The 15,342-nt window shown below is 37.2% G+C and overlaps 1 protein-coding gene across 1 annotated transcript in view; it reads right to left on the bottom strand.

Moving 5' to 3' along the window:
• TYR (tyrosinase) overlaps positions 1 to 15,342 on the bottom strand; it is a 108,868-nt gene that overhangs the window by 47,927 nt on the left and 45,599 nt on the right. The window contains exon 3 of the mRNA XM_032640423.1: positions 1,858 to 2,005. Coding sequence (XP_032496314.1) covers positions 1,858 to 2,005 — 148 coding nt within the window. The remainder of the gene's footprint in view (positions 1 to 1,857; positions 2,006 to 15,342) is intronic.

Genomic DNA, 15,342 nt, shown 5'->3' on the forward strand with positions numbered 1-15,342 from the left:
TTTTCCAAGGAATTCTCCACAGTGGTTAAGAACATGGCTCTGTAGTAAGACTGCATTGTTTAACTCTCAACTCCACCCTTTACTAGCTGTGTAATCTTGGGACAGTTACTGAACTTCTCCATCTCTCTTTTTTAATCTAGAACATTACAGACTTGTTGGTGTGGATTAAATAAAATAAAACTTGTAAAGAGTTTATAACAGTGCCTAGTACATAGTAAAAACTAAATACGTATTATATTTTAAAATCATTGTATTAGATCCATTCTCTGATTTTTCCTTATTTTTCCTTAAAAGTGGTAGAGATAACTGTAATTACTTTATGTCTTTATTTGCCCAACAATGGCACATTTTGGTGGTGAGCTAACTGGCCACTGAGGCAAATTTCCTTATTTTGGACCCTAAGCTTCATTTTCTTCTTCAGTTCATACTTTGAGCTTGTGCTTGGTTTCAATGAGGTAAGAGTTATGTTCTCAATCCTTGATTATCCATTCTTGTCTTGTAGGCCTGCTGCTCTTCAGGGCTCAGTTCATATATCATCCTTTTTATGTAGCTTTCCAAGAATGTCTCCTATGACTATGTGTGAATTATAATGTACTATAGTTGTTTACTTGTTTGTATTTCCCACTAGACTAAGCTTTTTCAAGCCAGTGATCTTGTCTCATTATTCTGTTTAATCAGTGCCTAAACAAGGTCTAATGGTCTAGACCTTGCTAAATCTAAAACATGCTAAATCTTAAAACATGTTTATAGCATTGAATGATTTGTGTTTTACAAGACTTGCAAAAAGTTTTTTTTAGTTAAAATGATTTCTCTGCAGTTTCCTTTGTAGCTATGATAAATGTAACTTGCTAAGGTTGCTTTCAATCATTATTCATTTGATAGAAATGTATTACACATCTACTAATTACAAGCTAAAGAAAACATTGTGAGAAAAGCAAATAGAATTCAAGGCGTGGGTCCCACCATTAAGTAGCTCAGAGATTAGTCATAGAGACAAAGCACAAATAATCAGTAAGGAAAGCACATAATCAATAAGAACGATATAAATGATGTGTCCAAATATGATATAAAAATGACTCAGTAAACAGAGTTCAGTCTATCTGTTCTGGTAAGATGTTTTCCCCCACAATCTTCCTTCCTCCTTGATGTATAGTTTTGGTGGTTTTGATGTTATATTGTTATCATAATTTTGGTGCTTATATACTTTCTTAAAAACTAATTTCTAAATAAAACTTGACTTGGGATATTATTTAATTCTTATAATATTAGAGTTGCCAAGAAGGCAATAAAAACCTGCCTAATAAACTTCCAGGCTAATAGTCACTTAGTTATTTGATATTATGTCCATGTTCCTGAAACATGAGTGAGGTAGAGATGGTGATAACTTCTTCAGCCATTCATCCATTGATGGACCCTTATGTTGTTCCCATATCTTGGTTATTGTAGATAATGCTGCTATGAAAATGGGGGTGTCCTTTACAAGTTAGTAGTTTTGTTTCCTTTGGATATATTCCCAGAATTGGAATTGCCAGATCATTTGGCAGTTTTATTTTTAATTTTTTGAGAATCCTCCATGTTGTTTTCCATAGTGGCTATACCAGTTTACAATTTCACCAATAGCGCACAAAGATTCCCTTTTCTGCACATCCAGGACAGCATTTATCTCTTGTTTTTTTTGATGATGTCCATTCTAACAAGCATGAGGTACTATCTCATTTTGGTTTTAATTTGTGCTTCCCTAATGACTAGTGATGGTGTGCATACCTTTATGTGCCTGTTGGCTTTTTGTATATCTTCGTGCCATCCACTACATTTAAAACAAATAAGCACATAATTTATGAAGAAGTGCCAACCAACCTGTCAACAAATGCATGATGAAGAAGGAAAACGGGATCGTTGGCAGATCCCGGTACTTGGGACATCGTTCCATTCATGTAGATGTGCAAGGCATTGTGCATACTGCTTTGTGAGGCATCTGCTATCCCAGTAAGCGGACTAGCAAATCCTGTTGACAAAAAGAAAATTGAAAAAAAAAATTAGTTTGTCTTAATGATTGAAAATCTAAATGATTTTCTCATTTGGTTTACAACTACAATTGAAAGCCTGATTCAAAGTAATAAAATCAACCATAAAATTCATTCTGTATTGGGATTCTGTACATTCTAGATGCCCAGTGAGTATTTAATAAATCTTTGTAGAGTTGAATGGTGTCAATCTGGTCACAACGGACTGATTAACCAATGGAATAGGCTGAGCCAGTCTGTGTTCCATTCTGTTGCTTCTGCCTATTATTCCTCCTTTAGATCCTGAAAAGTGGTAAAACCTTTTTATAATAATCAACACAGTCACTCTCACTTCAGTCTGTAACAGCACGTAGAAACAGATCTTTCCAGCCTTTATGTGTTCCCTTGCTTTCCAGTTCTGGTGGTTACTTTTCATTTTTTTTTCTGGTTCCAGAGAAAACATGAAATTTGTGACTTTTGACATTACAATTCAGCTTCAACTGTCTAGAGGACATCAGGTAATGTGTTTTATTTTGCAAAATATTTGTTTCAGAGTTAAGCAGGACTCCATTAAATGGCTCCATTCATTGCAAAAGGAATAGTAATTATAATAAGAATTACTATTTTCTGAATGTTAATTGAGCTATTGTTTTTGTGACATAAGTCCTTCAGCCTTTATAGCAACTCTGTTGATTAGAAATTATCCCCATTGAAAAAAAGAGAAAACTGAGGCTCAGACAAGTTCTGAGTTTCCCAAGCCTACACAGGTCCTGGTTGAGTTGGGATTTTAACCCATATCAATTAGACTTCAACATCTGACCTCTTGATATTTTGTGTTCTCTCCCATATACTCCCAGGGAAGAGGTAGAGTATGATATCATTTCAGAGTTCATTCAGGGAAAACACAAAACATAAGTAGAACTCAGATTCAGAGCCAGACAAAGAAGTAGGAGTAACAGAGTTAAACTGTAAGTAGGAGTCAAGTTGAGGGACTATGGCCAAGGACATGCTGAATTTCAAAATTCAGAAATATAAGAAAACAGAAACTGTAAGATTATAATTCTTTTAAAAAGGTAGGATAGAAACAATGCAGGCATTAGGGCTTGGGCAGAGGAAATCTAGCTTCATTTCATACAATTAAGATTATTTTGTTGTCAACTTCATTTTTAAAGTGCAGCTCTTCACTTTTGCATTTGAAGCTTTCTGCTCTCCCACCATTGTGGCTCATAGTATTTCTGCTGCCTCCGTGGATGATTTTTTTCCCCTCCTTTTGAGCTTTATGTACTCATTCTCTGAAACCATACCAAGCCCCATTCCCTCTGGAACCACAGCCCAAGAACTTACACTTATCTCCCCTCTGAAATCTCTTGTCTATGAAAACTTTTATGATTGTATATACATGGCACTTACTATGTTCAGGAATTTTTCTAAAAGCTTAACATGATTAATTCCATGTAATCTTCACAATGATTCTACAGCTTATCTTCATAATCTCCATTATACAGATTTGGATAAAGCTGTTTAGAGAGCTTAAGTAACTTGTCTAAGATTAAAAAGATTAAGATTAAAAATAAGAGAAGGCTGGAACACCAGTGTGTTTTATTCCAGAGCTTAAGCTCTTGAATGAACTGGTGTACTGTCTTTCTTACTAGCAATAAGTCATATCATGGAAGGAAAAGGTCTGTAGAACAATGGTCTTTAAGCTTTTATTCTTGAGTAGCACCAAATGAAAGTTTTAAAACCAAGTTTTATGTATGCTCTCACATATTTTTAAGTAGATTCTAAGTTGCTTTAATCATAATTGTATATAGTTTCAGAGGATAAAAGTTCAGGGATAGATGTTGTAAATAGTATAAGTTTTAAAATAAAAATGTATTATCACTTTATAAAAATGTATGCACATTAAATGATTTGATATTTACCATCATCCATATCAAAAGTACCTAAACAAACTCTTCTATTATAGTCTAAAATTTTATAGGATTTCCTTTTTCACTTGATCTCATGTTTTTATTCTATTTTCTTACAAAATTATACCTAAATGTTATATGTTATTCTTGAAATTTTTTTTTAAAAAACTCATCAGCCTATCATACTTTTCTACAACAAAATAGGTATAAAAATTACTTTTTAAAAATTTCATGGGACCAATATAATCTGGATTGTTATCATTATAGTTTTTAGTAATACACAATTTATTGGAATGACATAAACATTAAATACTTTACAAAATAAGCTATTAAATATAGAAGTAAAATTTTATTGAAAATTTATTTCTTAATAATATTTGTGAAAGATTGTTAATTAAAAATTATTGCATGTATCCATGGATGAATATTACTCATTGATAGAAAAGATAAGGCTCAGCATATTTTCTATTCTAAATTTTAAAAACTAAATCACAGTCCTGAGAAACTTTATTCTCATAAAAAACTAGATGGTAATGAAAAGATTTTTGTAGGAATTTCACTTAATTACTTGAACTCCTTTTTTAGTTATATATGCCAAAAATGACGTAACTGATTCAGCATCAAAATAATCTGATCCATCAGTGACAACACAATCAAAAATTCTTTGCTGAAAGCAATCTTATAATTTATGGATCTATTTACAAAGGACCCAAATTTCAAGACATTTGCTACCTAGTCATTAATGTCATTCACTTCAGCGACAATGGCACCAATATTTTGAGTTCTCCACTGCTTTGGTACCCTGTAAGTTTTTACCCCTTCTGTGCCTGCATAGTGATGAGAATGGATCCAGTTTAGGTGAGAGGTATGACTTTCTTCTGAAAAGTCGAAGGGAGATTGTGAAAGGGGAGGTGGTAAAGAAGAACACTCAGGAGGCTTCTCATTCAGATTCATTTTAGAAAACAACAGATGGGAGGAAGATCTGGAAATAAATTTCTTTAAAACTCTCTGTGCCATGTACCCTTTAGAGAGTCTTAGTGAACCTATAGTAGTATCTATCCCAATCTGAAGATACTGCTGTACAGAAAAGATTTTTAGAGCTAAGCAACCTGGGTTTAAATTCTGTGTTACTTAGTGAAAGTATTACCTTTGTCAAGTTATATTTTGTGAGTCTCAGTTTCTTCATTGGTAAGAGAGGGAATAATTAATGCCCATCTCTCATAGTCTGATGAGGATTTTTTTGATAACAGGTGTGATGCATCTAGTATAGAATCTGGCACAAAATGAGTGCTTCCTGAGTAATAGCTATCATTTCTCTAAGCTTGTTGCATTTGATAAATGGGTACCTATCATGAGAGCTACTAGCCAAGAAGACGGAACGCTCCCACTGCAGAAAAGCCTCTTTTGCCACAAATCTCCACCACCAGGGTCCATCCTAATACCAGACACTTCTCTCCTCCTGAACTCCATTTCTCTGCAGAAACCTGCCTGCTGCTTGCCCTCAGCCAACAATAGATGTTTCGGGGTGATTCTGGAAACTAGAATTGCTATTCTAAGAGTGTTTTCAGCAGGGCTAGTGTTTCTTTACTCACTTCTTTTGCTAACTTTCCAGATGTTGCACCTAGGAAAGTCTCCAATATTATTATGAAGGATATGTGAATAAGAAGCACATGGGGGAGAGACCTTCATGATGGCAGAGGAGTGAGATGTGGAGATCGCCTTCCTCCCCACAAATACATCAGAAATACATCTACATGTGAAACAACACCTACAGAACACCCACTGAACACTGGCAGAAGACCTCAGACTTCCAAAAGGCAAGAGACTCCCCACATACCTGGGTATGGCAAAAGAAAAAAGAAAAAACAGAGACAAAAGGATAGGGATGGGACCTGCACCAGTGGGAGGGAGCTGTGAAGGAGGAAAGGTTTCCACACACTAGGAAGCCCCTTCACTGGTGGAGACGGGGGGTGGTGGGAGGGAAGCTTCAGAAACACAGAGGAGAGCACAGCAACAGGGGTGCAGAGGGCAGAGTGGAGAGATTCCCACACAGAGGATCAGTGCTGACCCGCACTCACCAGCCCGAGAGGCTTGTCTGCTCACCTGCCGGGGGGAGTCTAGTCTGGGAGCTGAGGCTCAGGCTTCGGAGGTCAGATTCCAGGGAGAGGACTGGGGTTGGCTGCGTAAACACAGCCAGAAGGGGGCTAGTGTGCCACAACTAGCCAGAAGGGAGTCCGGGGAAAAGTCTGGAGCTGCCGAAGAGGCAAGAGACCATTGTTTGGGGTGCGCGATGAGAGGGGATTAAGAGTGCCACCTAAATGAGCTCCAGAGATGGGCATGAGACGCTAAGGCTACTGCTGCAGCCACCAAGAAGCCTGTGTGCAATCACAGGTCACTATCCACACCACCCCTCCCGGGAGCCTGTGCAGCCTGCCACTGCCAGGGTCCCATGACCCAGGGACAACTTCCCCGGGAGAATACATGGCATGCCTCAGGCTGGTGCAATGTCACGCCGGCCTCTAACGCCGCAGGCTCACCCCACATTCCATATCCCTCCCTCCGCCCAGCCTGAGCGAGCCAGAGCCCCCTAATCTGCTACTCCTTTAACCCGGTCCTGTCTGGGTGAAGAACAGACACCCTCAGGTGACCTACACACAGAGGCAGGGCCAAATCCAAAGCTGAACCCCGGGAGCTGTGCGAACAAAGAAGAGAAAGGGAAATCTCTCCCATCAGCCTCAGGAGCAGTGGATTAAATCTCCACAATCAACTTGATGTATCCTGCATCTGTGGAATACCTGAATAGACAATGAATCATCCCAAAATTGAGCTGGTGGACTTTGGAAGCAACAATATATACATTTTTATCCTTTTTCTCTTGTTGTGAGTGTGTATGTGTATGCTTTGCGTGATTTTGTCTGTATAGCTTTGGTTTTACCATATTATCTACAGTTCTGTCTGTCCATTTTCTTTTTATTTTTTAGGTATCATTTTTAGTGCTTATTATCATTCGTGGATTTGTGTTTTGGTTTGGTTGTTCTCTTCTTTCTTTCCTTTTTCTTTTTTTCCTCTTTTTTAATTACTTTTTAATTTTTAATAATTATTTTTTATTTTAATAATTTTATTTTATTTTAGTCTTTCTTTCTTTCTTTCTTTCTTTCTTTCTTTCTTTCTTTCTTTCTTTCTTTCTTTCTTTCTTTCTTTCATTTTTCTCCCTTTTCTTCTGAGCCATGTGGCTGACAGGTCCTTGGTGCTTCAGCTGGCTGTCAGGCCTGTGCCTCTGAGGTGGAAGAGCCGAGTTTAGGACATTGGTCAACCACAGACCTCCCAACTCCATGTAATATTAAACAGCAAAAACTCTCCCAGAGATCTCCATCTCAACGCTAAGACCCAGCTCCACTCAATGATAAGCAAGCTACAGTGCTGGACACCCTATACCAAACAATTAGCAAGATAGGAACACAACCCCACCTATTAGCAGAGAGGATGCCTAAAATCATAATAAGTCACAGACACCCCAAAACACACCACCAGACGTGGTCCTGCCCACCAGAAAGACAAGACCCAGTGTCATCCTCCAGGACACAGGCACTAGTCCCCTCCACCAGGAAGCCTACACAACCCACTGGACAAACCTTAGCCACTGGGGGCGGACACCAAAAACAACGGGAGCTACAAACCTGCAGCCTGCAAAAAGGAGAACCCAAATACAGTAAGTTAAGCAAAATGAGAAGACAGAAAAACACACAGCAGATGAAGGAGCAAGCTAAAAACCCACCAGACCAAACAAATGAAGAGGAAACAGGCAGTCTACCTGAAAAAGAATTCAGAGTAATGATAGTAAAGATGATCCAAAAATCTTGGAAATACAATGGAGAAAATAAAGAAACGTTTAACAAGGACCTAGAAGAACTAAAGAGCAAACAAGCAATGATGAACAACACAATAAATGAAATTTAAAAATTCTCTAGAAGGAATCAATAGCAGAATAACTGAGGCAGAAGAACGGATAAGTGACCTGGAAGATAAATTAGTGGAAATAACTACTGCAGAGCAGAATAAAGAAAAGAGAATGAAAAGAATTGAGGACAGTCTCAGAGACCTCAGGGACAACATTAAATGCACCAACATTCAAATTATTGGGGTCCCAGAAGGAAGAGAAAAAGAAAGGGACTGAGAAAATATTTGAAGAGATTATAGATGAAAACTTCCCTAATATGGGAAAGGAAATAGTTAATCAAGTCCAGGAAGTGCAGAGAGTCCCATACAGGGTAAACTCAAGGAGAAACACACCAAAACACTTATCAATCAAACTATCAGAAATTAAATACAAAGAAAAAATATTAAAAGCAGTAAAGGAGAAACAACAAATAACATACAAGGGAATCCCCATTAGGTTAACAGCTGATCTTTCAGCAGAAACTCTGCAAGCCAAGAGGGAGTAGCAGAATATATTTAAAGTGGTGAAAGGGCAAAACCTACAACCAAGATTCCTCTACCCAGTAAGGTTCTCATTCAGATTCGACAGAGAAATTGAAACATTTACAGACAAGCAAAAGCTAAGAGAATTCAGCACCACTAAACCAGCTTTACAACAAATGCCAAAGGAACTTCTCTAGGCAAGAAACACAGGAGAAGGAAAAGACTTACAATAACAAACTCAAAACAATTAAGAAAATGGTAATAGGAACATACATATCGATAATTACCTTAAATGTAAATGGATTAAATGCTCCAACCAAAAGACATAGACTGGCTGAATGGATACAAAAACAAGAGCCGTAGATATGCTATCTACAAGAGACCCACTTCAGACCTAGGGACACATACAGACTGAAGGTGAGGAGATGGAAAAAGATACTCCATGCAAATAGAAATCAAAAGAAAGCTGGAGTAGCAATTCTCAGGCAAAACAGACTTCAAAATAGACAGTACGACAAGAGACAAATAAGGACACTACATAATGATCAAGGGAGCAATCCAAGAAGAAGATATAACAATTGTATACATTTATGTACCCAACATAGGGGCACCTCAATACATACGGTAAATGCTAACAGCCATAAAAGGGGAAATCAACAATAACACAATCATAGTAGGGGACTTTAACACCCACTTTCACCAATGGACAGACCAACCAGATTGAAAATAAATAAGGAAACACGAGCTTTAAGTGATACATTAAACAAGATGGACTCAATTGATATTTATAGGACTTTCCATCCAAAAACAACAGAATACACTTTCTTCTCAAGTGCTCATGGAACATTCTCCAGGATAGATCATACTTTGGGTAACAAAACAAGCCTTGGTAAATTTAAGAAAATTGAAATCATATCAAGTATCTTTCTTGACCACAACGCTATGAGACTAGATATCAATTACAGGAAAAAATGTGTAAATAATACAGATACAGGGAGGCTAAACAATACACTACTTAATAACCAACAGGTCACTGAAGAAATCAAAGACCTAATCAAAAAATACCTAAAAACAAATGACAATGAAAACACAACGAACCAAAACCTATGGGACACAGCAAAAGCGGTTCTAAGAGGGAAGTTTATAGCAATACAATCCTACCTCAAGAAACAAGAAACATCTCAAATAAACAACCTAAACTTACGCCTAAAGCTATTAGAGAAGGAAGAACAAAAATACCCCAAAGTTAGCAGAAGGAAAGAAATCATAATGAGTAGATCAGCAATAAATGAAAAAGAAATGAAGGAAACAATAGCAAAGATCAGTAAAACTAAAACCTGGTTCTTTGAGAAGATAAACAAAATTGATAAACCATTAGCCAGACTCATCAAGAAGAAAAGGGAGAAGACTCAAATCAATAGAATTAGAAATGAAAAAGAAGTAACAACTGACACTGCAGAAATACAAAGGATCATGAGAGATTACTACAAGTAACTATATGCCAATAAAATGGACAACCTGGAAGAAATGGACAGATTCTGAGAAAAGCACAACCTTCCAACACTGAACCAGGAAGAAATAGAAAATATAAGCAGAGCAATCACAAGCCCTGAAATTAAGACTGTGATTAAAAATCTTCCAACAAACAAAAGCCCAGGATCAGATGGCTTCACAGGTAAATTCTATCAAACATTTAGAGAAGAGTTAACACCTATCCTTCTCAAACTCTTCCAAAATATAGCAGAGGGAGGAACACTCCCAAACTCATTCTACAAGGCCACCATCACCCTGACACCAAAACCAGACAAAGAAGTCACAAAGAAAGAAAGCTACAGGCCAATATCACTGATGAATATAGACGCAAAAGTCCTGAACAAAATATTATGAAACACGATCCAACAGCACATTAAAAGGATCATACACCGGGATCAAGTGGGGTTTTTCCCAGGAATGCAAGGATTCTTCAATATACGCAAATCAATCAATGTGATACACCATATTAACAAATTGAAGGATTAAAAACCATATGATCATCTCAATAGATGGAGAAAAAGCTATCGACAAAATTCAACATCCATTTATGATAAAAAAAACCCTCCAGAATGTAGGCATAGAGGGAACTTACCTCAACATAAAAAAGGCCATGTATGACAAACCCACAGCCAACATCATTTTCAATTGTGGAAAACTGAAAGCATTTCCACTAAGATCAGGAACAAGACAAGGTTGCCCACACTCACCACTATTATTTAACATAGTTTTGTAAATTTTAGCCACAGGAATCTGAGAAGAAAAAAAAAATAAAAGGAATCCAAATCAGAAAAGATGTAAAGCTGTCACTGTTTGCAGATGACATGATACTATATACAGAGAATCCTAAAGACGCTACCAGAAAACTACCAGTGCTAATCAATGAATTTGGTAAAGTAGCAAGATACAAAATTAATGCACAGAAATCTCTTGCATTCCTATACACTAAGGATGAAAAACCTGAAAGAGAAATTAAGGAAACACTCCCATTTACCATTGCAACAAAAAGAATAAAATATCTAGGAATAAACCTACCTAAGGAGACAAAAGACCTGTATGCAGAAAACTGTAAGGTACTAATGAAAGAAATTAAAGATGATTGGAACAGATGGAGAGATATACCATGTTCCTGGATTGGAAGAATCAACACTGTGAAAATGACTATACTACCCAAAGCAATCTACAGATTCAATGCAATCCCTATCAATGTACCAATGGCATTTTTCACAAAACTAGAACAAAAAAATTTCACAATTTGTATGGAAACACAAAAGACTCCGAATAGCCAAAGCAATTTTGAGAAAAAAACGGAGCTGGAGGAATCAGGCTCCCGGACTTCAGACTATATGCTACAAAGCTACAGGAATCAAGACAGTATGGTACTGGCACAGAAACAGACATATAGATCAATGGAACAGCATAGAAAGCCCAGAGATAAATCCACACACATATGGTCACCTTATTTTTGATAAAGGAGGCAAGGATATACAATGGAGAAAAGACAGCCTCTTCAATAAGTGGTGCTGGGGCTTCCCTGGTGGCGCAGTGGTTGAGAGTCCGCCTGCCAATGCAGGGGACACGGGTTCGTGCCCCGGTCTGGGAGGATCCCACGTGCCGCGGAGCGGCTGGGCCCGTGAGCCATGGCCGCTGGGCCTGCGCGTCCGGAGCCTGTGCTCCGCAGCGGGAGAGGCCGCAGCGGTGAGAGGCCCGCATACCGCAAAAAAAAAAAAAAAAAAAAAAAAAAAAAAAAAAAATAAGTGGTGCTGGGAAAACTGGATAGGTACATGTAAAAGAATGAAATTAGAACACTGCCTAACACCATACACAAAAATAAACTTAAAATGGATTGAAGACTTAAATGTAAGGCCAGACACCATAAAACTCTTAGAAGAAAACATAGGCAGAACACTCTATGACATAAATCACAGCAAGATCCCTTTTGACCCATCTCCTAGAGAAATGGAAATAAAAACAAAAATAAACAAATGGGACCTAATGAAACTTCAAATCTTTTGCACAGCAGAGGAAACCATAAACAAGACAAAAAGACAACCCTCAGAATAGGAGAAAATATTTGCAAATGGAGCAACTGACAAAGCACTAATCTCCAAAATATATAAGCAGCTCATGCAGCTCAAGATCAAAATAACAAACAACCCAGTCCAAAAATGGGCAGAATAGCTAAATAGACATTTCTCCAAAGAAGATATACAGATTGACAACAAACACATGAAAGGATGTTCAACATCACTAATCATTAGGGAAATGGAAATCAAAACCACAATGAGGTATCATCTCACACCAGCCAGAATGGCCATCATCAAAAAATCTACACACAATAAATGCTGGAGAGGCTGTGGAGAAAAGGGAACCCTCTTGCTCTGTTGGTGGGAATGTAAATTGATACAGCCACTATGGAGAACAGTATGGAGGTTCCTTAAAAAACTAAAAATAGAGCTACCATACGACCCAGCAATCCCACTACTGGGCATATACCCTGAGAAAACCATAATTCAAAAAGAGTCATGTACCACAATGATACTTCCAGCTCTATTTACAATAGCCAGGACATGGAAGCAACCTAAGTGTCCATCGACAGATGAATGGATAAAGAAGATGTCGTGCATATACACAATGGAATATTTCTCAGCCATCAAAAGAAAGGAAACTGAGTTATTTGTAGTGAGGTGGATGGACCTAGAGTCTGTCATACAGAGTGATTATGTCAGAAAGAGAAAAACAAATACCATATGCTAACAGATATATATGGAATCTTAAAACAAATTTTGGTTATGAAGAACTTAGGGGCAGGACAGGAATAAAGACGCAGATGTAGAGAATGGACTTGAGGACACGGGGAGGGGGAAGGGTAACCTGGGACGAAGTAAGAGAGTGGCATGGACATATATACACTACCAAATGTAAAATAGCTAGCTAGTGGGAAGCAGCCACATAGCACAGGGAGATCAGCTTGGTGCTTTGCGACCACCTAGAGGGTGGGATATGTAGGGTGGGAGGGAGACACAAGAGGGAGGAGATATGGAGATATATGTATATGAATAACTAATTCACTTTGTTATAAAGCAGAAACTAGCATACCATTGTAAAGCAATTGTACTCCAATAAAGATGTTAAAAAAAGAATAGCGCATGGGGTTTGTCAGAACACATTGTGTTATGTGCTCAGAAATAGTTCAAGGGTACATGTTGGACAAATAGCCGACCTCTTTGTGATGTACCAGATTGTTAATATAGACAATCTGATTATATTAACAATTTTTAATCAACTATGTATATCTTGACTCTTAAAATAGACTGGAAATGCCTCGGAAGCAGAGATCAAAGACTTTGCTTTGGTTTTCCATAGTCAAAATAGAGCCTTGCATATCTTTGTATTTAATCGAAAAGTAAATATAAAATACTTCTCGATGTGATATATATATATATATACATATATATATATATATATACACACACACACACATATACATACAATGGAATACTATCCAGCCATAAAAAAGGAACGAAATTTTGCCATTTGCAGCAACATGGATGTACTCCGAGGGCATAATGCTAAGTGAAATAAGTCAGACAGAGAAAGCCAAATACTGTATGATATCACTTATATGTGGAATCTAAAAAAAATACAAGCTAGTGAATATAACAAGGAAGAAGCAGACACAGATATAGAGAACAAACTAGTGGTTACCAGTGGGAAGAGGGGAGGAGGGAAGGGCAACGTAGGGGTAGTGGAGTAAGTGGTACAAACTATTAGGTATAAAATAAGCTACAAGGATATATTTTACAACATGGGGAATAAAGACAATATTTTATAATAACTATAAATGGAGGATTACTTTTAAAAGTTGTGAATGACTATATTGTACACTTGTAACTTATATAATATGGCACAGAAAACATACTGCAATTTTTAAAAAAGGATTGAAAAAAATACTTCTCAGTCCTTCACTAATACCATGCTATAAAGCTTGCGAGTAGGAAAGATAACATTTCTTTCCATAAAATCTACAAGGGACCTTTAAAGAGCTCTACTCTGCTGCTTGTTAAGTGACAAAATAAAGAAAATGTCATGGATGCGCATAATATAAAAATGTGAATAAATTATTTTCTATTTTACTTCTTCACACAATTCAATTTTTGGCTGGTAAATCACCTTGAAAAAATAGAAATGATTACATCAACATCAGTAGTCTCTCTTGCTGAGATTTTTATTCCCTTTTGGAAGCACAAGTGAAAAGGAAATTCTAGGCACAAATAATAATAATTTATACATCAAACTTTTCAAATGTCTTTCATGTACATGATCTCATTTGAATCCCAGGGCTACTTGTGATATGAATACTATCATTGTCCTAATTTTACAGTGAGAAGACTTAAGTTTATAGAAGTTAAAAAACACACCTAAATTCAAGCTAGAAACGGAGGCAATCAAGGAATTGACCATAGCTCTGATCGATTTAAAATCCCATACTCTTTTCTGTACACTGGAGTGGGGTAGTGTTTATACTCACTTGCTGACACATCTTGGAAACCTCCTTTTATTATGCACTGTGAAATGAATTTAGTGACTTGCTATTTTCATCCATTGAATATCAGCAAGGCGCAGAATGCATTATTGGGTCTCTCTTGTCCAAGGATTCCCCACAGATGGAAAGTCTAATAAGCCAGCAGGGACCTTGTTAGCAGTTACAGATGCCAAAATGGCTCAGAGTTCTTTGTGAAGGGCAGTGACAGTTGCCCAAATTACCCTGTGTTATGCCTTCAAGTCTGTGTGCTACATTCCTATGGGAAATTAATAAACATAGTTTCAGGCTGATGATAAAAATAGGAAACTTCAACTTGTCCCTCCATTTCTTTTTCTCTTTCATTTCTTACCAATAGTACTCTGGAGACTTTTTGTATTTGTTTGTTTGTCTGTTTTTAATATTGATGCCTATCTCTGACCCCTGGAGATTCAAATTTAATTGGTACAGAGTGGGGCTCAGGCACTTGGAATTTTAAAAACACCTCAGGTGATTCTACTGTGCAACCAGGGTTGAAATTCACTGATGTAGGCAAAACTGCTCTCTATCTCTAAACTTGAACTTGCACTTTAAAAACTTTACCTCTGAATATATTATTTCCTTCACCTGAAACGTTCTCCTCCTATATTCTGACAGTCTAAAAATGCTTCTTTCTTTCAAATTCCACATCATGAACTTCTGCCTTGAAATATTTTCCTATTGATAACTGCTCCAGCGTGTACCCTTGAAAATGATGTTTAAAAACATTGAGCAACTACTACATGGCAGGCACTGGGTAGGCATTTTCACATATATCATCTTTTTAAATTCAGAATACTCCTTTCTAGGAAACTGGGCTATATAGTTGTTGCACTTTATCATGCCTGTTGGAGTTTGAAATGTGAAAAAGTACATGGTTAAATCTTCAGAACAGAGTACATTTAATTTATTTGATTTA

Source organism: Phocoena sinus, chromosome 8 (genome assembly GCF_008692025.1).
Source record: "Phocoena sinus isolate mPhoSin1 chromosome 8, mPhoSin1.pri, whole genome shotgun sequence".
In the NCBI taxonomy this organism is placed as follows: domain Eukaryota; kingdom Metazoa; phylum Chordata; class Mammalia; order Artiodactyla; family Phocoenidae; genus Phocoena; species Phocoena sinus.